The 22,188-nt window shown below is 43.2% G+C and overlaps 1 protein-coding gene across 1 annotated transcript in view; it reads left to right on the top strand.

Moving 5' to 3' along the window:
* Positions 1 to 22,188, top strand: part of PAK2 (p21 (RAC1) activated kinase 2) — a 45,569-nt gene that overhangs the window by 13,926 nt on the left and 9,455 nt on the right. Inside the window, exons 6-12 of the mRNA XM_006156771.3 lie at positions 763 to 895; positions 3,765 to 3,828; positions 6,232 to 6,280; positions 6,742 to 6,854; positions 8,919 to 9,036; positions 12,681 to 12,780; positions 16,256 to 16,452. Coding sequence (XP_006156833.1) covers positions 763 to 895; positions 3,765 to 3,828; positions 6,232 to 6,280; positions 6,742 to 6,854; positions 8,919 to 9,036; positions 12,681 to 12,780; positions 16,256 to 16,452 — 774 coding nt within the window. The remainder of the gene's footprint in view (positions 1 to 762; positions 896 to 3,764; positions 3,829 to 6,231; positions 6,281 to 6,741; positions 6,855 to 8,918; positions 9,037 to 12,680; positions 12,781 to 16,255; positions 16,453 to 22,188) is intronic.

The following is a 22,188-nucleotide window of genomic DNA, read 5'->3' as shown; positions in this document are numbered from 1 at the left end:
TTTTTGAAGAGATTTTTTGCTATAGGACATGTGTGCTCGCCAGACAGACAGGGAGAGACAGAGAGACAGAAAGCGAGAAATCACCCCCCCCGGGGGGATGGCCACGCCGCAATCCCTTCTCCTCCATTCTCCTCTCGGGATCTTGGGCACACACGCACACGCACCCGATGTGAGTTTTAAGCCACTGGGTCTGGGATGCAAACTGCGGTCGACTACGTGGGAGTCCAGCGACATAGCCATTACGCTAACTGCTGGTCCTGAGCCTCCATTTTCTTTCCCTCTCAGAACTAGCTGTTTGAAATGAAATGGTAGACATATGGGTGTGAACATTTTTGTGGGAATTAATAATAGTTACTTCAACATTAAAGTTTTTATTCTTTTGTATTTTCTCTTTAATGGTAAAAATGTGATTTTCTTTCTTTTTTTTTTTAATTTTAATGTGGTTTTTAAAAACTATTTCTTTCTTGCTACATTGTCATCTTCCATTTTAGATCTGGGCACACTTAAATTTTACTCCTGACTTGCTGTTTTGCTGGACAGACTTTTAAAATATATACCTGCTGTGCCTAAAGAAAATGCTTCACATTTATTTTTTCTAGTTCACATTTATTTTTAATAGGCTGCAAACATTATTCCCGTTCTTTAGAACAACAGAAGAGACAACCTAGTTTGTGTTTAAAACCAAGGAGCTGAATAGTGTGCCAGTAAGCGTATCTGCAAGTATTTTTCTTGACATCTCAGTGACGAACTGTGTCTCTATAGATTTACACCCGGTCTGTAATTGACCCTATTCCTGCACCAGTTGGTGATTCTAATGTTGACAGTGGTGCCAAGTCTTCAGACAAACAGAAAAAGAAGACCAAAATGACAGATGAAGAGATTATGGAGAAATTAAGTATGTTACCTACATTTTACGTTATTCTTACATTGCTATCAACTCTTAAAACATTTGGCCAGGTCTATTTTAATTCGTACCTTCTAATTTGATGTAAGGCATAAAGAATAAATTGTTTTTCTTTCTAAATGAAGGAGAGGGTGCTACTTTTTAGCTTGCGAGTCTGTTTTCCCCTAACAGGTACACAAAAGATCATTGAAAGTATAACTGAAGGAAATAGGTCAGACGAGCCTAAGCATGACTCCTAGCTGCGAGCTGGTGAATGGGCCCCAGGAAGGCCGCCTGGCGGCTTATGCCAACTGGAAGCGGCTTTGAGACCTTTTGCCAGTGACACACATTCTACTAGCCTCAATCCCTCATTATGGTGACCGTTGCCTTGCGTTTTGGTTACCATGAAGCAATTCTCATTGGCATCCGAGGACTAAATAGTTTCCTTATAAGAACAATAGCTTTAATTATAATCTAGTGTCTTGGAGAGGTATTACGTACCGACAAGTGAGTGTCTCTGTGGTAGCCAGTACAAAAGTTGGGAGAAAACCAACTTTTTCCCTTAGAGATATAGTTGGAAACTTTGCCAAAGGAGATTTGAATATATTTATGCATACTCATAGCTTAGAAATATCACCCTACAAAAACGTCCCTAAATAACTAAACAAAATGACCTTCCTTTGTAGATAGGTGTATAGGCATAAAATCTATTCCAGAGAAAAATATTTTTCTCCTTTTTAATCCATTAACTATTATTGACCTAGATCAAATATTGGAAATACTGTAAACAGTGCTAGAGAGAGTACTAGTAGTAGCTGATGACTAGTCTGTAACAGTTTATAGTTATAAACAACACTGACCTAAAGGCGTACAGGAAAAATACTTTGTAGGTGGGTTGTTTTAAACATGTATATGCTCTGCATTTACTTGCTCTTGTATTTTCAGTGCTTTCAAGTATAAACCTACTTTTACTTTAGTTTTCTATAGACATAATGTTTCTTCTTTTAGGGGAGCTGCTAATTAAAAAGAAAGAATAGTAATTCTCACCATTCAATCATGACATTTAACTATTACAACCTCTGTCTTTTTTTGGTATTTTTTTGCCCTTAGCATCTTATTGCTATGAGTTTCCTTAGTATATCCCTGTCTTCTTTTACCAAGTGAAAATTTAGGGTAGTTTTCTCATGTTTTGATTTGCTGATAATAATATATGTTATTTTATTTCCAAGTTCATTTTTTGGGGGGGAGCGGGGGAGGTTTTTGCTATAGGGCACGTGCGCTCTCCAGAAAGACAGAGACAAAAAGCGAGAAATCACCCGCCAAGGGGGATGGCCACGCTGCAATCCGTTCTCCTCCATCTTCCTCTCGGGATCTTGGGGACGCATGCACACATGCCCAGCATGAGTTTAAGCTTCCGGGTCCAGGACTTGAACCACCGTCACCTACATGGGAGTCCAGCGACATAGCCATTACGCCAACTGCTGGTCTCATTATTTCCAACATTCTAACTTTTTAAAAAAAGAATTCTTTTTCTTTAACTTCATTTATTTTTAATTTGGAGAGAGAGAAAGTGAGAAAGCAAGCCGCTAGGTCCGGGGCTCGGACCACTGTCGGCCATGTGGAAGTTCAACTACCTTAACCACATGCCACTTGCCAGCCCCCCAACATTATAAACCTGTTTCTTACTCATGACTTTGAACTCTCCTAAAACAGAGAATACCTGCATCTAGGTAATTTGTGAGAGTGGAAGTTTATTCGCTCACAGTGTGGTGGTCCAGGGTCCAGGGGCTAAGTCTGGTAAAGATCTGAGTGCATTTACAGCATAGTGGAGGCAGGTGCACATGCATCTGTGTCCATCTGTCTGTCTTCTGGTCTCATCCCCATGCTTATAAACCTACCAGGAGTCAGTGATGGGACCCCCCCACCCTGACCTTAATCCTAATCTAGTCCCAGAGTCTCCACATTTTAACACCATTGTTGGATTACGTTTTCACCCCCTAATCATGTTGCAACCAAATCTCAACACACAAGTTTCCAAGGGAGGCGTTAAATCATAGCTTGATTGGTTCATATGAAACATTTTAGTAAGCAGTGTTAGTAACTGGTTTCCTCACTAAATTGAAAGCTGATATACTGGAAGAGTCAGAAAAGCCATTTAAGATTATTCATGAAGATATCATTTACTTCTGATTAATTAGCTTTATAACTTATCACTAGTTGTATACATTTCACTGGCGTAGAAAAGAAAAATGACCAACTTGACCATTTTCAAGCACTGCCTGGTTTTAAAGCTAAAAACATTAGGACCAGTAGATGGCATAATGGTCTCGTTTCTGGACTCCCACGTGGCTGACCGCAGTTTCAATTCCAGTCTTGGCCGCTTAAAACTCCGGCGGATGCGTGTGCATGCATGCCCAAGGTCCCAGGAGGAGAAGGGATTGCATCGTGGCCACCCCCACTCCCCTGGGGTGACTTCTCACCTTCTGTCTCTGTCTTTCACTCTCTCTCCAACGAGCCTACGCATCCTATAGCAGAAATCTCTCTTTTAAAAAAAAGCTAAAAACATCCTACATCCTGAGAACCTAAATCTCGGATAAATTGGTACAGTTGGTTGTTCTAAAATATAGTCATTTGTGACAAAGCAAGTAGAAGTAACTTAATAAAAATAATTTATCTTCTTCCCATACTTTTTAACTTTTATTCCCAAAGTTTGTTTAGTTTTGTGTTTGGAGCATACATTATTTTTTATCTTACTGCTGTGTTTGAAAACCACTGTTCTAAAATCAGTGGAGTTCATTACAAGGATTGATGATATCAAAATTAATTTCCACTTAAAATACTCGGCTACTGAGCTTCCCACTTTTGTTTTTGTTTAAAATAGGAACCATTGTGAGCATAGGTGACCCTAAGAAAAAATATACAAGATATGAAAAAATTGGACAAGGGTAAGTAAGAGTGTATTACCACAGAACTCACTGTTTACGGGGTGTAGAGCATGTATCTTTTGCCTGCTGACATTGATCACTTAATAGTACTGTTGTTTTAATTAACTCATTCTTATTGTTGTTATTATTATTATTATTAATTTGCTATAGGACAAATACACTGGCAAGAGAGAGGGGGAAAATGAGAAAGCAAACCACCAGATCTGGAACTCAAACCATAGTTGACCACGTGGGAGTCCAGTACCTTAACCACCATGCCATCTGCTGGTCCCAATATCTCTCTTTTAAGAGAGGTACTCTGGGGGGAGTTGTGTGAATAAATTATGCTGTTATTTCTAGATGAGATTTAAAAACTGACTTTACATCTCATTTTTCTTCTAGTGTCATTTCTCAATACTCCTACAGGGCTGGCCATGGTTCTAGTCCCTGACCTGGTGGCTTGCTTTCTCACTTTGTCTCTCTCTGTGTCTCACTCTGGTCAAATTGTTTATAAATAAGATTAGGTAGGTGGCAAATTGTTCATAAAACACATTTAAAAGGCCATAAGACTGGGACCAGCAGTTGGCGTTAATGACTATGTCATTGGACTTCTATGTAGTTGACGGCGGTTGGAGTCCCAGATTTGGTGGCTTAAACTCATGCCGGGCGCATATGTGTGCATACATGCTCAAGATCCCAAGAGGAGGGAACCAGCAGTTAGCGTAATGGCTATGTCGCTGGACTCCCATGTAGTCGACCGCAGTTCGCGTCCCGGACCCAGTGGCTTAAAACTCACACCGGGCATGTGTGTGTGCGTGCCCAAGATCCCGAGAGGAGAATGGAGGAGAAGGGATTGCGGCGTGACCATGCCCCCTGGGGGGTGATTTCTCGCTTTCTGTCTCTAATGTCTCTCTCTGTCTGTCTGGCTGGCACACGCGCCCTATAGTGAAAATCTCTCCAAAAAAAAGAATCCGAGAGGAGAATGGAGGAGAAGGGATTACAATGTGGCCATTCCCCCTGGGGGGTGACTTCTTGCTTTTTATCTCTCTGTCTCTCTGAGCACACATGCCCTATAGCAAAAACCTCTCCCTCCCCCCCTCAAAAAAAATCTCTAGGATTATTTACTAAAGGATTATAGGCAATTAAAACATCAGATCATTTCATTGAATATTGGTCTTTTATCTAATTTTGCCCAATATTTTGTACTTCTAAAACTATAGAAGGGGGGCCAGTAGGTGGCATGGTTGTTAAGGCACTGGACTCCCACATGGCTGACCATGGTCTGAGTCCCATATCCAGGGGCTTGAAAATCATGGTTGTTGTATATGCCCAAAACATCCCAGGAGGAGAATGGAAAAGGGATTGCAGTCTGGCTATCCCCCTGAGGGGATGCTATCTTGCTTTCCTTCCCACTGTCTCTCTCTAGCAAGTGCATAAAGTGCATATGCCCTGTGGCAAAAAAAAAAAAACAAACTTTAAAAACAAACAAAAAACTGCACTAGATTCTTTTGTTTCTTGGGGGGGGTTTTGTTTTATTTTGCCGTTGTTACTTGTGTACAAATGGACATCTTGATTTTTTTTTTAAAGAATTATTTAACTTTATTTTTAATTTGACCAGAGAGAGAAAGCAAGGGAACCAGCAGTTAGCGTAATGGCTATGTCGCTGGACTCCCATGTAGTCGACTGCGGTTCGTGTCCTGGACCCAGTGACTTAAAACTCATGCCGGGCAGGGAACCAGCAGTTAGCGTAATGGCTATGTCGCTGGACTCCCACGTAGTCGACCGCGGTTCGTGTCCTGGCCCCAGTGGCTTAAAACTCACGCCGGGCGCGTGTGCGTGCGTGCCCAAGATGGGATTGCGTCGTGACCATCCCCCCTGGGGGGCGATTTCTCGCTTTCTGTCTCTATGTCTCTGTCTGTCTGGCGAGCGCATGCGCCCTATAGCAAAAACCTCTCAATAAATAAATAAATAAATAAATAAAAATCAAAAAGAAAGCGAGAAAGCAAGACACCAGGGCCAAGACTACAACCGTGGTCAGCCATGTGGGAGTCCCAAGCCCTTCTTCTTCTTCTTTTTTTTTTTTCTTTCCTTTCATGTTTGTTTTTACTCCTTTTAAAGATGTTAAATCTTGGGAACCAGCAGGTGGCATGGTGGTTAAGGCGTTCAATACCCCCACAGGGCTGGCCATGGTTCGAGTCCCTGACCTGGTGGCTTGCTTTCTCACTGTCTCTCTCTTTGTCTCGCTCTGGTCAAATTAAAAATAAATGAATGAGTAAAATTAAATATTTTTTTAAATTATTTTTAAAAATAAAGATGTTAAGTCTTAATGTTTAACCTTTCCTCAATTGCTGGAGGTGTAAATCCTTTGACTATTATAAATAAAAATGATTTAGAAATCTTAAATCTGGTTGTCTTCTCTTCTAGGGCATCTGGTACAGTTTTCACTGCTACTGATGTGGCGCTGGGACAGGAGGTAGCTATTTTTTCACACTTCTGGATGTTACTGTTACCTTTGTATATAGGAGGGAGCTAGGTAACTCTGAGACTAATCGATAAGAATCTTTTTTAATTGAATATGTTATAAGAATTGCTAGATACAATTTTATAGACCATCTCTCACTTAGGGGAACAAACGAGGAATTATAAATTTAGTATCATAAATAAATAAAAGATTATTTTTCCAGTTTGAAATGAAAAGAGGATAATTTCTGGTGTCAGGATGAACCTGAGTTAATCAACTTCAAGATAAATCTAAAAATTTTAGGCTCTGTGTATTGCAGAGCGTTGTACGTAGTGTGGGAGTAAAAGCACTGCCATGTGTAAGTTACACTCTCACTGTATAATACCATACGTGTCCAGTCGGTGACACTAACTGATTGATGTTGATAGTTTTCTTAGAAAATCTGTTCTAATGTTTTTCAATTCTCATTACAGGTTGCTATCAAACAGATAAATTTACAGAAACAACCAAAGAAGGAATTGATTATTAATGAGATTCTGGTGATGAAAGAATTAAAGAATCCGAACATAGTTAATTTCTTAGACAGGTAAATATAAATAACTCAGTATTTATACTGAGTCTCTTTTTATAAAAAGAGGTTTTGTTTGTTTGTTATGTGAACATTTCAGGTCTCATGGTTTAAAGAGAGGATAGGCACTTTGGTTAGATTACAGTAAAACGTCAGCACTTAGAAGTGAGTTCGAAGGAGGGAGAGGAGAGAGAAAAGAGCGTGTTCTGTGCCAAAGGACAAGGGTAGCAGGTCCTTTCTCTACAGGGTACCACTTGGCAAGTAGAAGACAACTAAATGAAGGACGTTGGGGGTGGTGCTTATAGTCATGCAAACGGTTGGATGCAGAAATATTCAGGAATGGTTCGCTATGGTTAATTGATTAATGTCTTTTTTTTTTTTTTTTTTTTTTTTTTTGGAGAGGTTTTTGCTATAGGGCACGTGCGCTCGCCAGAAAGACAGAGAGATAGAAAGCGAGAAATCACCCCTCAGAGGGGATGGCCACACCACAATTCCTTCTCCACCATTCTCCTCTCGGGATCTTGGGCACACACGCACACGCACCCGGCCTGAGTTTAAGCCACCAGGTCCAGGACTCGAATTGTGGTTGGCTACATGGGAGTTCGGCAACATAGCCATTATGCTAACTGCTGGTCCCAATTAATGTCTTGACTGACAGAGGTGACTAGCCTCACATGTGTGTTTCTTTGTTTGTTGGTTGGTTTGAAGAGATTTTTGCTATTGGGTGCGCGTACTGAGAGAGAAAGTAAGAAATCACCCCCCCCCAGGGGGATGGTCACCCCACAGTCCCTTCTCTCCATTCTCTTGGGATTTGGGGCACACATATCTGGCTTGAGTTTCAGGCCTCCGGGTCCAGGACCTGGACTGTGATCTGCCACATGGGAGTTCAGTGATGTAACCACTATGCCATCTGCTGGTCCCTGGCCTAGCAGTTTTAAATTATTTCCCTTTAATTATCAGAGTGTGCATGTGCTTGACAGAGAAGGGGTGGGAGCACTGCGCAGTGGGGTATGTTACATTGCAGTGCTTCTCCATTTCTCCATGTCGCTGGGATCTCGGGCATACACACATACACACCCAGCACGTCTCAACCCGTTAGGGCCCGCATTTGCACTGTCATTGGCCATGTGCCTATGAGGCTGGCCCGATTTTTAAACTCAGATGAATTTTTATTTCAAATGTGGTTCTTTATGGGGAAATTGTACATATCTGTCAAAACCGCATTTAATTTATGGACCAGCTCTGTGGCATAATGGGTAGAACATTATTCAAGAGAAGTTGGGTTCCACATGACATCCACAGTTCAGATTCCGGGCCCAGTCCACCTGAAACACCCCAGGCATATACACGTGCATCTCGACCCAACAGGCTGGCAGCCTGCAGGACCAGGACTGCAGGACGACCACACCCTGTGAGATTGCCTCTCTTCTCTCTCTCTCTCTCTGTTTTGTGCACACACGTGTACTCCGTCATGAATAAAGGGGGAAAAAACAAAACCTCATTTAGTTTAGATAACAGAACAAAAAGCAAAACAGGATATTATGTGTATTATCACAACTGTTTTTTATTTTAAGTGTTTGCGTAGAAAAATGCATCATGACTTTCCCAATGACCTAATCTTAGTATGCTTGTCCACTGTTGTGTTGCAAACAGAAATAACTGAGACTGGATGATTTATAAATAAATAGAGATTTATTTGACTCACAAGTCTGGTAGCCAAAGGTAAAAGGCATGGGGCAGCTATCAGGTCACCCTGTGTCACAGTCCAGGCGACAGTGCAGAGAGGATGGTGGACATGTGCACGGAGAGACCTGGGGACAGCCATCTTCCTTTTATAAACTATTGTCGTGACATCATTAATTCATTCATGAGTGATGCCTCCATGGTCCAGTCGCTGCCCATTTAGTCCCAAATCTTAATGGGATAACAGCACCTCCCACTGCTGTTATACTGGGGACCATATTCCAAAAGATGAGCATGAGGACGAACCATTATCCAAACTGTACAGTGCTGAACGTTTGAATTCTTCAGCATGCAGCTCACGGTTTATGTTTGAGTGTGTTTTGTGTGTTCTCTCTTTAGCTACCTGGTGGGGGATGAATTGTTCGTGGTGATGGAGTATCTTGCTGGCGGGTCACTTACTGACGTCGTCACGGAAACCTGTATGGACGAAGCACAGATTGCTGCTGTGTGCAGAGAGGTGGGTCTGATCACTTTCTGATAAGTCACAGTGATTGATGTGTGATCAGTAGGAGGTGAAAAGGTGAGTTTTCTGCACGGGTAGTTTTTATTGTGAGGTACCGTCTCTGTACACCTTCCTACAAGTGACCTCCATTCCATTCCATTCAACATTTCTTCTCTGTCCATCTGTAAGATGTAAATTCATTTTTTAAAAAGAATTATTTATTTATTTAATTCCTTTTGTTATTATGATTTCTTTAATTTGATCAGACAGTGAGAGAGAGAGAAAGGGAAATTGAGAAAGCAAGTCACCAGGTTCAGGACTCGAACTGTGATCGGCCCTGTGGGAATTCAGCACCTTTATCCACCACGCCACCTGCTGGTCCCTGTAAATTCGTTTTGAGAATGAAACTTGAATTTTTTTTTTTCTGGGGGAGAGAGGTTTTTGCTATAGGGCATGTGTGCTGGCCAGAAAGACAGAGACAGATAGAAAGCGAAAAATCACCCCCCAGGGGGCATGGCCACACCACCATCCACTCTCCTCCATTCTCTTCTTGGGAGCTTGGGCATGCCCGCACACGCGCCCGGCGTGAGTTTAAGCCACCAGGTCCGGGACGCGAGCCGCGGTTGACTACATGGGAGTCCAGTGATGTAGCCATTACGCCAACTGCGGGTCTCAAAACTTGGATCTTTAAAGAACAGGCAGATTTCTGTAGGGCAATTATTTTAGGTTATTATCCAAACAAGAACACTTCTGAGAATAAAAAGGAATGTCTTCAAAAATACACCACTGGGCAGTGAAGCAGAGAGCCACCTCCGGCAAGGTGGGAGATATGCCTACCGGAAGTGTCACTGCTTCTGACTTTATTGAGCTAACGGTGAACAAACTAGCTATGTCCATATATTTATTAATGAATTTCTAGACATACTCTGCTTAAACCAGTAGAATTCTGCAAAACTGCCTAAGTCTCCATTAATAACAAGCCTTTGTGGCCAGCAGGTGGTATGGTGGTTAAAGGTGCTGAATTCCCACATGGCCAACTGCAGTTCAAGTCCCTGATCTGGTAGCTTACTTTCTCGCTTTCCTTTCCTTTCTCTCTCTAGCTCTTTCTTATCAAATTAAAAAAAATAATAACAACAAATGGAATTGAATAAATACTAAAAGATGAAACAAGCCTTCTCTCTTCTGTGTCCTTTTTTTATAGATAGATTTAAGTTAATGGTTTTATTTATTGTCATTGAAACTACGACTACATTGTATTACTAGTATGATGGGGACATTGTCACAAATTATAAAATTTATAGGCAAAATTATAAAATTTCGTAAGACTATATTGTGCGTTTTTTTTTTTTTTTTTAGAATTATTTAATTTTTTTATGTACTCATTCATCTTTATTTTAATTTTACCAGAGAGAGAGAGAGGGAAAGTGAGAAAGCAAGCCACCAGGTCAGAGAGAAAGCCACCAGGTCTGGGACTCCAACTGCCCTCAGCCATGTGGGAGTCCAGCGCCCTTAACCACCATGCCACCTGCTGGCCCCTATATTGTGTATTTTTATGATCTGACTTTCAACAGTTCTATACTCATACGTAAGTGATTGTAAACTTCATGTAAGAATAGTATATGTATCTTCCATTTTCAACTTTTATTAAGATGTTATAAAACATTTTTAAATTTTAATTGAGTTAATTTTGTTCACCTGTAAAGGAGCACCTCTTTGAAAGAAAGAAATAAGAATTATTTAAAACTGTTTTGGGGGACCAGCAGTTGGCATAATGGCTGTGTTGCTGGACTCCCATGTAGCTGACCACAGTTCAAGTCCTGGACCCAGTGGCTTAAACTCACACCGGGCATGTGTGCGTGTGTGCCCAAGATCCCGAGAGGAGAAGAGATTGCGGCGTGGCCATCCCCTCCTGGGGGTGATTTCTCGCTTTCTGTCTATCTATCTCTGGCGAGCATATGCGCCCTATAGAAAAAACCTTTAAAAAAAAGAAAAAGAAAACAAAAAAACTATTTTTTGTATTATTTATTTAAATTTACTTGTTGATTTATTTTTAATTTGACCAGAAAGAGAGAAAGTGAGAAAGCAAGCCACTAGGTCCAGGAACTGTCGTCAGTCATGTGGGTGTGTCCAGTATCTTAACCAGGCCACCTGCTGGCGCCCCCCCCCCTTTTTTTTTTTTTAAGGATTTTTGCCTTAGGACATGTGTGCTCACCAGGGAGAGACAACAAGAGAGAAAGTGAGAAGTCACCCCCCTGAGGGGATAGCCATGCTGCCATCCCCTCTCCTCCACTTCGCTCCTGGGATCCTGGGCACACACACATGCACCCAGTGTGACCCGTGCGCTACCTGGTCCAGGACTCAGACCATGGCTAACCAAGTGGGAGTTCAACTGTCCTAACTACCATGTCACCTGCTAGCCCCTGGAATACGAATTTTATATTGTGAAGTTCATCTCGATTGATTTGCTCAGTGTTTCCTGAGGCTTTATTCTTTTCCGGAATCTAATGAAATGTCTCTTTTTATTTTTCCTTGAATTAATAGAATATTTCTAATGTGATTTTTTAGTGGTTATAGATGATACAGATTTTGTTATTCTATCCTGATGGGAGTAAGGACACAACTTTTTCCAAGTTTACAATGTATATTCTCAGTTCACATTAAAAAATATTGAGGACGGGTCAGCAGGTGGCTTAGTGGTTAAGGTGCTGAACTCCCACATGACAACTGCAGTTCGAGTCCCGGACCCTGTGGCTTGAAACTCACACTGGGTGCATGTGCATTTCTGCCCAAAATCCTGAGAGGAGAATGGAGGAGAAGGATTGCAACATAGCCATCTCCACTGGGGGCTAATTTCTCGCTTTCTGTCTCTCTCTTTCTCCCTCTGTCTCTCTGGCAAATACATGTGCCCTATAGCAAAAATCTCAAAAGACAAAAAAATATTGAGACAAGCAGATTTCTAAAATCTCATCTCATTCTTGTAGTTAGGAAGGGCAGGAATTTTACTTTTTCATTTTGACTCAGTGCTTTCTGAAATGTGACATAAAAGGAAATGTATTTTTCCATCACTGGTGTCTAGGGTTTGGATAGCTTCTTCACAGGCGGAATGGCCAGGATCACAGTAAGGAACAGCTTCAGGACCACCCAGAATCGTACCCGCTTCAAGGCTCACAGGGACTAGATTTCCATATATCTCAGATTCAAGTGGGGGTGTGCTCGTTTACTTTTGATTGTTGAAATGATTTCTGAAGGGCCTGTCCCTGTTAATCAAGTGCCGTATACCTTTAGTCACTTAAACCTGAAACGGCCTAGAAATGATATAAACCACCCAACGTTTTACACGAGACCCTTTAAGACGGAATGTTATTAGGATTTTAACTAATCAGTGGCAGATAAAAGACTAGATTAGGCATTATTTAAACGTCTTAGGGTAAGATCAGAGGATGGGAAGAGATCTAATTAATTAAGTCATCTTAATTTCATAACTGCATAGAAGAGGTTTTTTGTTTTTGTTTCTGGTTTTGTTTTTACATTTACTGATACAAATATTGAACGGTCTTGTGCTGGAAATGATTGAATAGAGGCAGCACTCAGGCCGTAACTGTATGTGAACCTCCCTCTTCTCAGTGACTGTCCATTGATGGGCCTTCTCTTCTGTTCAGTGTCTGCAGGCATTGGAGTTTTTACATGCTAATCAAGTGATCCACAGAGACATCAAGAGTGACAATGTGCTTTTGGGGATGGAAGGATCGGTTAAACTTAGTGAGTAACAAATAGCATTGTTTTGCTATTTATAATTTCTTGCCTTTTGTTTAATTAAGAACTCAGCTGCTAGTAATATTCTTCTGTTTTACTATATGGAGAGGGAGGGAATCTGGTGGTAAAGAATAGGGACCTTAATTGGACAGCCTGGATTTAAATAGAAGATCTGCTACTTGCTGAATAAGTCTGGGCAAGTTATTTAATCTCTTTGTGTTAGTTTTGTCTTTTGTTCAATAAGGAAAGCAGTAATGCCTGTCTCAGAGAAATCTTTACACAATTAAAAATGTAAAAAAAAAAAAAATGCTAAGGGATACTGCCTGGGATTGTCATAATACTAATGTGAGATAAATTCAAATTTGTTTCTGCCATCTGTTTGTTTTTTGTTTTTTTGTTTTTTGAGAGGTTTTTGCTATAGGGCACGTGCGCTCGCCAGACAGACAGAGAGAGAAATAGAAACAAAAAATGAGAAATCAACCCCCAGGGGGGATGGTCACGCCGCAATCCCTTCTCCTCCATTCTCCTCTCGGGATCTTGGGCACACACGCACACTCGCCCGGCGTGAGTTTTAAGCCACCGGGTCCGGGACACGAACCGCGGTCGACTATGTGGGAGTCCAGCAGATTAGCCATTAAGCCTACTAGTCCCCTGCCATCTGTTAAGTAGGATTTTTCATCATGCTGGTCAGCCGCCTTTGGGTTTTGTAGAGCATGACTTTTATTTATTTATTTAAGAATTATTGGGACTAGCAGTTAGCGTAGTGGCTATGTTGCTGGACTCCCATGTAGTCGACCGCGGTTCGAGTCCCGGACCCGGTGGCTTAAAACTCAGGCTGGGCGCATGTGCGTGCATGCCCGAGAGGAGAATGGAGGAGAATGGATTGTGGCGTGACTATCCCTCCTGGGGGGTGATTTCTCGCTTTCTGTCTCTGTCTCTCTCTGTCTGACGAGCGCATATGCCCTGTGGCAAAAACCTCTCAAAAAAAAACAAAAAAGAATTATTTTATTTAACTATTTATTTATTTTAGTTTGACCAGAGAGGGACAGACAAGAGAGAGAGAGTGATAGAGAGTGAGTGAGCTAGAAAGTGAGAAAGCAAGCTGTCAGGTCTAGGATTTGAACGGTGGTCAGCCATGTGAGATTCCAGTGCCCTCAGCCACCACACCACCTGCCGGCCTTTGTAGAGCGTGACTTAATCAGGGCGGGCTATGTGGGACCTTCGCAGTGACAAGGGGGAAAATTCAGGTTAACTGTATAAGATGGCTAATCTTTTTTTTTTTTTTTTTTTTTGGAGAGGTTCTCGCTATAGGGCGTGTGCGCTCGCCAGACAGACAGAGAGAGACATAGAGACAGAAAGCGAGAAATCACCCCCCAGGGGGAATGGTCACGCCGCAATCCCTTCTCCTCCATTCTCCTCTCGGGATCTTGGGCACACACGCACACGCGCCCGGCGTGAGATTTAAGCCACCGGGTCCGAGACGCGAACCGCGGTCGACTACGTGGGAGTCCAGTGACATAGCCATTACACTAACTGCTGGTTCCCAAGATGGCTAATCTTTATGTAAAAATCCCAGTGGGTTTACATTTTTGGTGGATCTGTACATACGGAAACTGAACTAGGCTTTTTTGGATATCATTTCATCCTCCCTCTGCCACTTAACCAAATCAGTGACCTTGGGTAAGTTATCTGAAAATGCGTGTGCCTTGGTTTTCTTGTTTGTGACATGGGAGCAAATACAATGAATGATACATGCACCTGTCTCTTAGTTATAAGGCTGACATGCTTTAATTCTTACAAGGCATTGAAATAATACCTGCCTTGTTATAGTCACTTCCTTTAGTGATGCAGGTGTCTGACGTAACGGTCACCTGTAGGGTTCTCTTCTGTAAAGTGGCTGAAAGTGTGCCCCTCAGAAAGCACAAGGGTGTCCTCTGCAGCACTGGAAAGAACTGCGACTGTCTCAGCTGCGGAGCAGTATGGAAATAGCTGAATAAATTGTGTATGTGTGTTTTATTCTGTAACATTTCATAGTATTAAAAGTGAAGCGGGTCGGGGCCGACAGATAGCGTGGTGGTTAGGGGCGTTGGACTCCCACATGGCCAACCACGGTTCGAGTCCTGGACTTGATGGCTTGTTTTCTCACTTCCGTCTCTCTCGCTCTCTGCCTCTCTGGTCAAATTAAAATAAGTAAATAAAATAATTCTTTTTTAAAAACTGAAGCAGGTCAAGTACTAATATGGAAGGATCTCTAAAAATAAGTTTTAAAAAATAATTTACAGGGGCTAGCAGACGGCGTGGTGGTTAAGAGCTCTGGATTCCCACATGACTGGCTGCGGTTTGGGTCCCAGACCTGGCATCTTGCTTTCTTGCTTTCCCTTCCCCTCTCTCTCTGTCTCTGGTCAAATTAATAATAATGATAGTCACAAATGGAATTAAATAAATAATTCTTAAAGGAAAAAAAGCTTCTAAAAATAAAACAAGATAGTTTAAAATATCCTAGTTAAGGGACCAGCAGTTGGCATCATGGCTATGTCGCTGGACTCCCATGTAATCGACTACAGTTTGAGTCCTGGACCCGGTGGCTTAAACTCAGCTGAGCGAATGTGTATGTGTACCCAAGATCCTGAGAGGAGAATGGAGGAGAAGGGATTGTGGCGTGGCCATCCCCCCCTGGGGGGGTGATTTCTCACTTTCTGTCTCTGTCTCTCTCTGTCTTTCTGGTGAGCACATGCACCCTGTAGCCAAAACCTCTCAAAAAAAAAAAAAAAAAATCCTAGTTAAGTAAAACAAACCTTGCAGTCCATAGCTATTATTCATAGGGGTAAAAACGTAACTAAAGAATTAAAACTCACAAACATAAATGTTAACAGTGGTTGCATATGGAGTAGAATGGGCTTAACAGTGGAAAGGAGGAGAAAATTCAAATTCGAATCCTGGCTTTCCCTCTGAATTTATATTGGGTGGGAAATAAACCAGGCACCCCGCTCCTGAATTGTGAAATGTGATGGTTGGAGCTGGTTAATGCTGGTCCAGACCTGTCCACACAGTTGCAGTTAAACGTGTTCTTTCTCTGGGTTCTGCTAAGGTGGGTGCCTCGTGCTTTTAGGTTCTGTTTATTTTACAAAAGTAGTTTCACTTCCTAGCTTTTGCCTCGCCCGCTGCGTGTGCTTTTGGTTGTCCACCTCTGTTGGCTTTCTTTTTGGACTTCTTTCAGTTTAATTACCCTAAGTTTTTTAGCATAGAATTAATTATTCAGAATAAAAAGACCTCCTGATCATTTGTTCTCTGCTTATGGAAAGTGAAAACTGAAGGAATGTCACATTGTCAAAATACTTTCACTAAACCATTCTGGTTTTCTTTGTTTATAAAATCCTTAACAGGCTGAGCAGTCAAACTGTAGCTGTCACCTGAAGTGAACCGTTTGGACGAAAACATCCGGGGGGACTGTTAACACTCCGTGTTTCGTTTTGTTTTGTAGCCGACTTTGGTTTCTGTGCCCAGATCACCCCAGAGCAAAGCAAACGCAGTACTATGGTCGGGACGCCTTACTGGATGGCACCGGAGGTGGTCACACGGAAGGCTTATGGCCCTAAAGTGGACATCTGGTCTCTGGGTATCATGGCTATTGAGATGGTAGAAGGAGAGCCTCCATACCTCAATGAAAATCCCTTGAGGGTAAGACCAATTGAACGCTGGCCTTATTGTAAGAAAAATTCTTTAAGACATTTATTTATAACTTGTTTGTGCCTAGGCACTAACTAAGACTTAGGAACGGCAGTTGATAAAACCTACTCTCTGCCCTTATTCTGCACCTAAAAACTCATTCACTTCTGCGTTACATAGGTGAAGACTTTGCAGATTATTTTTAGGAGAAAGCTCTGTGGTTTCCTGGCAGTTCCACTTCTAAATGTACATCCAAGGGAGTAAAAAGCATCTGTCCACTCCAGATCTTCCACACAAATGATCATAGCATCATACCCAAAAGGTGGAATATGCCCAGATAGCTCTCACCAGATAAACGGTGGAGTCTCGTTTGGCCGTAGAAAGGAGTTTCTGACATGTGCTGCAGCAGTGAAGCTGAAAGAGTCTTGCTAAATCAAAGAAGCCAGACAACAGGCAATGTTAGGTTTTGACACACATTTTTCTGAATACTTTTCATCCCATTACCAGAAATTCTAGTTCAAGTGAGCAGGTAAAGTACTTTTATTGAGGTGATTAATTTACAATTTTCAGAACAGTTTTTACAACCCTCTAATTATGTTCATTCATTTAGCTAATGTTAATTTGAGTACCTGCCATGTGTCAGGCATTGTTGAAGATGCTATGTAAAGTACCAACAGAAGTTCTTGCCATCATAGAATGTAAATTCTTTTTTTCTTTTTTTTAATTTCCAGAGAGTGCATACAGCCCCCCAGAGAAGTAGGAATGGGAAATTGCCCACTAGTGGGGTATCGTCATGGTGCTGTCCTTTCTCCTCCGTTTTCCTGTCCCGTTGTGATTTGGGGCACACTTGCACATGAACCTAGTGAAGTTTTGGTTTGGTTTTGTTTTTTGGAGGTTTTTTCGCTATAGAGCGCGTGCGCTCACCAGACAGACAGACAGAGACATAGAGACAGGAAGCAAGAAATCACCCCCCAGGGGGGATGGTCACGCTGCAATCCCTTCTCCTCCATTCTCCTCTCGGGATCTTGGGCACACACGCACACGCGCCCGGCGTGAGTTTTAAGCCACCGGGTCCGCGAACCGCGGTCGACTATATGGGAGTCCAGCGACATAGCCATTAGGCTAACTGCTGGTTCCCAGTTTTATTTTTTAAAACGGGTTTTTGCTTTAGGGCACATAGGCTTGCAGGAAAGAAAGAGAGACTAGAGGCTGGCAGGTTGTGTGGTTAAGGGTACTGAACTCCCTCATGGCTGACCACAGTTCAAGTCCTGGACCTGGTGTGCCTTGCTTTCTCACTTTCCTTTCCTCCCTCTCTCCCTCTCTCTCTGATCAAACTGAAAAGTAATAATAGTAATGAATAAATTTAAATCAAACTTTTAAATAAAAGAAAAGAAGAGAGACAGACACCGTGAGAGGAAAAATGAGAAATCACCCCCCTGGGAGGGATGGCCACACCACCATCCCTTCTCCTCCTGGGATCTTGGGTGCACACACGTGCATGCCCAGCATAGTTTTTAAGCCACTGGGTTTTGTTTTTTGTTTTTTGTTTTTGAGTGATTTTTGCTTAGGGCATGTGCACTCACCAGAGAGAGAGAGACAGACAGAAAGTAATAAATCACCCCTTGGGGGGATGGCTATGTCGTAATCCCTTTTCCATTCTCTGGGGACCTCCTCTGGGGATCTCGTGCCTGGCATGAGTTTTAAGCCTCTGGGCCCAGGACTCAAACCGTGGTCAACTATGTGACTATGTGGGAATCCCGCAACATAACCGCTATGCCATCTGCTCATTCCCAAACCTGATGCGTGGGTTTTTTTCTTTTCTTTTTTTTTTTTTAGTTTTTGCTATAAGGCACATGCGTTCGCCAGAAAGAAAGAGAGAGACAGACAGAAAGCGAGGAGCCACCCCCCAAGGGTATAGCCACGCTGCAATCCCTTCTCCTCCCAAGATCTTGGGCACACACACCCGGGATGAGTTTAAGTTACTGGGTCTGGAACTTGAACCGCGGTCGACTACATGAGAGTCCAGCAACATAGCCATTATGCCAACTGCTGGTCCCCTGTTTGTTTGATTTTTGAGAGAGAAATTTTTGCTATCGGGCACATGTGCTCACCAGAGAGACAGGGATATATAGAGAGACAGAAAGCAAGAAATCACCTCCCAGAGGGATGGTCATGCTACAATCCCTTCTCCTCCATTCCCCCTCAGGATCTTGGGCACATATGCGCACACACACCTAGCCTGAGTTTGATGTTTCCAGGTCAGGGATGCAAACTGTGACCGAATACAAGGGAGTCCAGTGATATAACCACTACATTATCTGCTGGTTCCCCTGATGTGTTTTTTAAGCTGCCAGAACCAAGACTCAAACCAGGGATGGCCAAGGCTCAAACTAGGCCATGAGACCAGCCCCAAAACTTACGTGCTTAATGAGAGGAGAGAAGCAATAAAGTAAGTCGTAATATGTGAAACATGGGTTCTTTTTAATTTATTTTTTAAGAATTATTCTATCTAACTTACTTTCTTCCTTTCTTGCTTTCTTTATTTAAATTTAACCAGAGAGAGAGAGAGAGAGAGAGTAAGAAAGCAAGCCACTAGCTAGGTCCAGGACTCACACCACAGTCAGCCATATGGGAGTCTAGCACCCTTAACCCACACCACCAGCCACCCCAAAACAATGGACTCTTAAGTGCTGGGGCTGGCAGAAAGAAAGTCGTGTTGTATCCAAAAGAGCACGAGGGGAGGGCTTCACTGAAGTGACGTTTGGATACTGGAGATAAGATGATACCTAGGGGAAGAACATCTAAGCCGAAGGGGGCTGGTAAGTGTAAAACCCCTAAAGTGGGAATGTTTCTGGTGTATTCAAAGACCTTTAAGGATTTCAGCGTGCATCGAGCCAACAGCAGGAGATAAGGGAAGTCAGTGGAGAAGTAAGGCCAGACCTCGTGGACCTTGTGAGGCCTTTGAAAGGATTCTGACTTTTACTCCAGGGAAGATGGGGAGACCATTGGACAGTTTGAGAAGAGAAGTAAAATAGTCCTATTTAAATGTTAACAGGATCTTTCTGGCTACTTTGTGGAGGAAGGCAAAGGCAGAAAAGCAGGAAGACCAGTTAGGAAGCGGTCGCAATAATTCAGGCAGAAGATGGTAACTTATACCAGGGTGATGTCAGTGGAGGTGGTAAAAAGTGGTTGGATTCTGTGTATATTTTGAAAGGAGAGTCTGTGTGAGAGAGGGGAGAGTTGGCAATGGCTCCAAGAGTTTGGCCTAAGCAGTTAAACAATGAAATTCCATTTTATCTTATATGAGGGGGAAGGCTGCAGGAAGAGTGGGAGGTTTGAATTGCAGGGAGGGGTCAGTAGGTAACAGTTGTTCTTGATGTTACGTCTGAGGGGCCTGTTAAGACCTCCAAGGGAATGTGCTTAATTGGCTCCCAGATATGTGAACGGGGGTCCAGGCTAGAAACAGGAACTTGAGTTTCCTCGGCTATAGATGTTATCAAAAGCTGAGAGTCACCAGGCTACGTGAGGTCCTCAGGTCAAGTGGGCACAGACAGACAGTAGTTCAGACTGTACCCTGAGTCACTCCCTAACCGGAGCTGATGAGTCAGACCAGGAAAGGAGTCCAAGAAGGAAGAGCCCGAGTGGGGGGTAAAACCAAAGGAGTGTGTGCTCGGGAACCTACAAGCAAAACTGAGGAAGAGATGAGACGGCCAGAAGCCGCAGTTGATGTCAGGGTAAATGAGGGCTGAGACATGATCATCAGATTTAGTACCGTAGATGTAATTGGTTACAACTCGATGGCCGGCAGGTAGCATGGTGGTTGAGGGCACTGGACTCCCATGTGACCAGCTGTGGTTTGAGTCCCAGACCTGGCGGCTTGCTTTCTCACTTTCCCTCTCTCTCTCTTTTTCTATCTCTCTCACCCCCAACCTCTGGTCAAATTTAAATAAATAAATAAATGAATAATAGAATAAAGTTAAAATAATTCTTGATGAACAGAGACGTAGGCTTCCCCAAGTGGGAAAACAGGTGCTAGATAAATCCTCTTTACCCAAAACAACTGGAAAAACTAGAATACATGAAGCAGTGGTTTTCAAGACACTGGACATCCGACTGTGAGGGACATTGACTTGTGAAAGTGGGGACAAAAGCTTGCCCCAGCTTAATGTCTCCAGAGAATGTCAGGCCATGTCCCTTGAGGGATAGCCAGGCACGGCACAAAGGACTCTCGACTCAAGGAAATGGCGTGGAGAGAGCTGCACAGAGAGAAGGCTGGAGAGTTTAGGGTCTCCCTTGATAGTTAACAGACTGGCAAAGCTGCATGAAGAACCTGCCTATGCACAGGGTGTAATCTTCTGGAAAGACTGGAGAGAGCAGTGCCTGGCAGGGCTGGGTATAGTGCCTGCTTCTGCCAGCCCGAGTGTGAAAACCTCATCACAGAATATCCAGTAGAGGGCTCAGCAGTGTCTGGCCTCGGTGATGGGAAGTAATCACTAAACCTAGACTAAATGCTCCTGTGGGATCCTGGAAATAGGACCTAAAGAGATCTAAGTAACCTAACTGCATCCCGATACAGAACTCGAGAATATGTACAGGACTGCAGCCACAGCCGTGGGCATGCTCAGCCTCAGATGTGGCTCGCCTGCACTGTGCCTCAGAGCAGGTTGGTGGAGCCACAGAGAGACCAGCGCAGTTGCCCACGCCAGCTCTCGTCCATAGACCTGGAAGCTGGTCACAGATGGACTGATCAGCCACAAGCCCATGACTGCCCGCACTTGGGTTCAGTCTGGGAAAAACCTTCATCTGCAGTTAGGGCAGGCACGGACATCGGTAGGTAGGGGAGAGGATATGGCCAACGCTCAGATGCCAGGAAAGGCAGTCTGGATACAGAAGGTCGCCAGCTTCTCAGAAGGTGATGTGAATCCAAAAAGATGAGCCACCACGTGTCGGAACCTACACCTGAAGCCGAAAGGGAACTTAGTCAAGGGCAAGCCAATTCTCATGGAACATATCCACCGCGAAGGCAGAAAAGGGTTGCAGTAAGCTCCTGGCTGGCAAGGAAAGGGACCTCCAGACCAAGAAAGAGAAAATCGTCAAGACTGTCCAGGGAGAAAGAGATCCAAACTCAGGTCCCTCCCTCCTGTCTGTACGTGGTGGCACCGATGATTACACAGGTGAGTCATTAACAAGACTCGGTCGTATTTATCAGAATACAGAAGTAGCCCGAACCCGACAAGCACCAGACATCCAGTCAAGGCTTACCAGGCAGACGAAGGAGCAGGAAAATGCAACCCATAGTGACGAGAAAGATCAGTCCATTGCAAATGACTCAGAACTGACACATACAGGAGAATTAACGTGTATGGGGCCAGCAGATGGTGGGGGGATCAAGGTGGCTGGGCCCCACATGGACAGCTGTGCAGTTTGAATCCTGGACCTGGTGGCTAGAAAAATGCTGGACGTGTGTGTGGATGCCCGGAACGCTGAGAGGAGAACAGAGAAGGGATTACAACATGGCCATCACCGCCCCCGCCCCCCGGAGTGAGTTCTTTGTCTGTCTGTCTGTCTGTCTATCTCTCTAGTACACACTCATACCCTATAACAACCACCAAAAAAGGTACACAAAGTTGTCAAAGCAGTATTTTAACTTTATCTGGTGTTAAAAGGTTAGAGACATTTGGAAAGATTTTTTTTTTTTAAGAATTATTCACTTTATTATCATTATTATTTTTTCACAAGAGTTTGCTA

The sequence above is a fragment of the Tupaia chinensis genome, unplaced genomic scaffold (genome assembly GCF_000334495.1).
Source record: "Tupaia chinensis unplaced genomic scaffold, TupChi_1.0 Scaffold000515_1, whole genome shotgun sequence".
NCBI lineage: Eukaryota > Metazoa > Chordata > Mammalia > Scandentia > Tupaiidae > Tupaia > Tupaia belangeri.
Note: the sequence above shows the minus strand (reverse complement) of the source record. Positions and strands in the feature narration are given on the sequence as shown.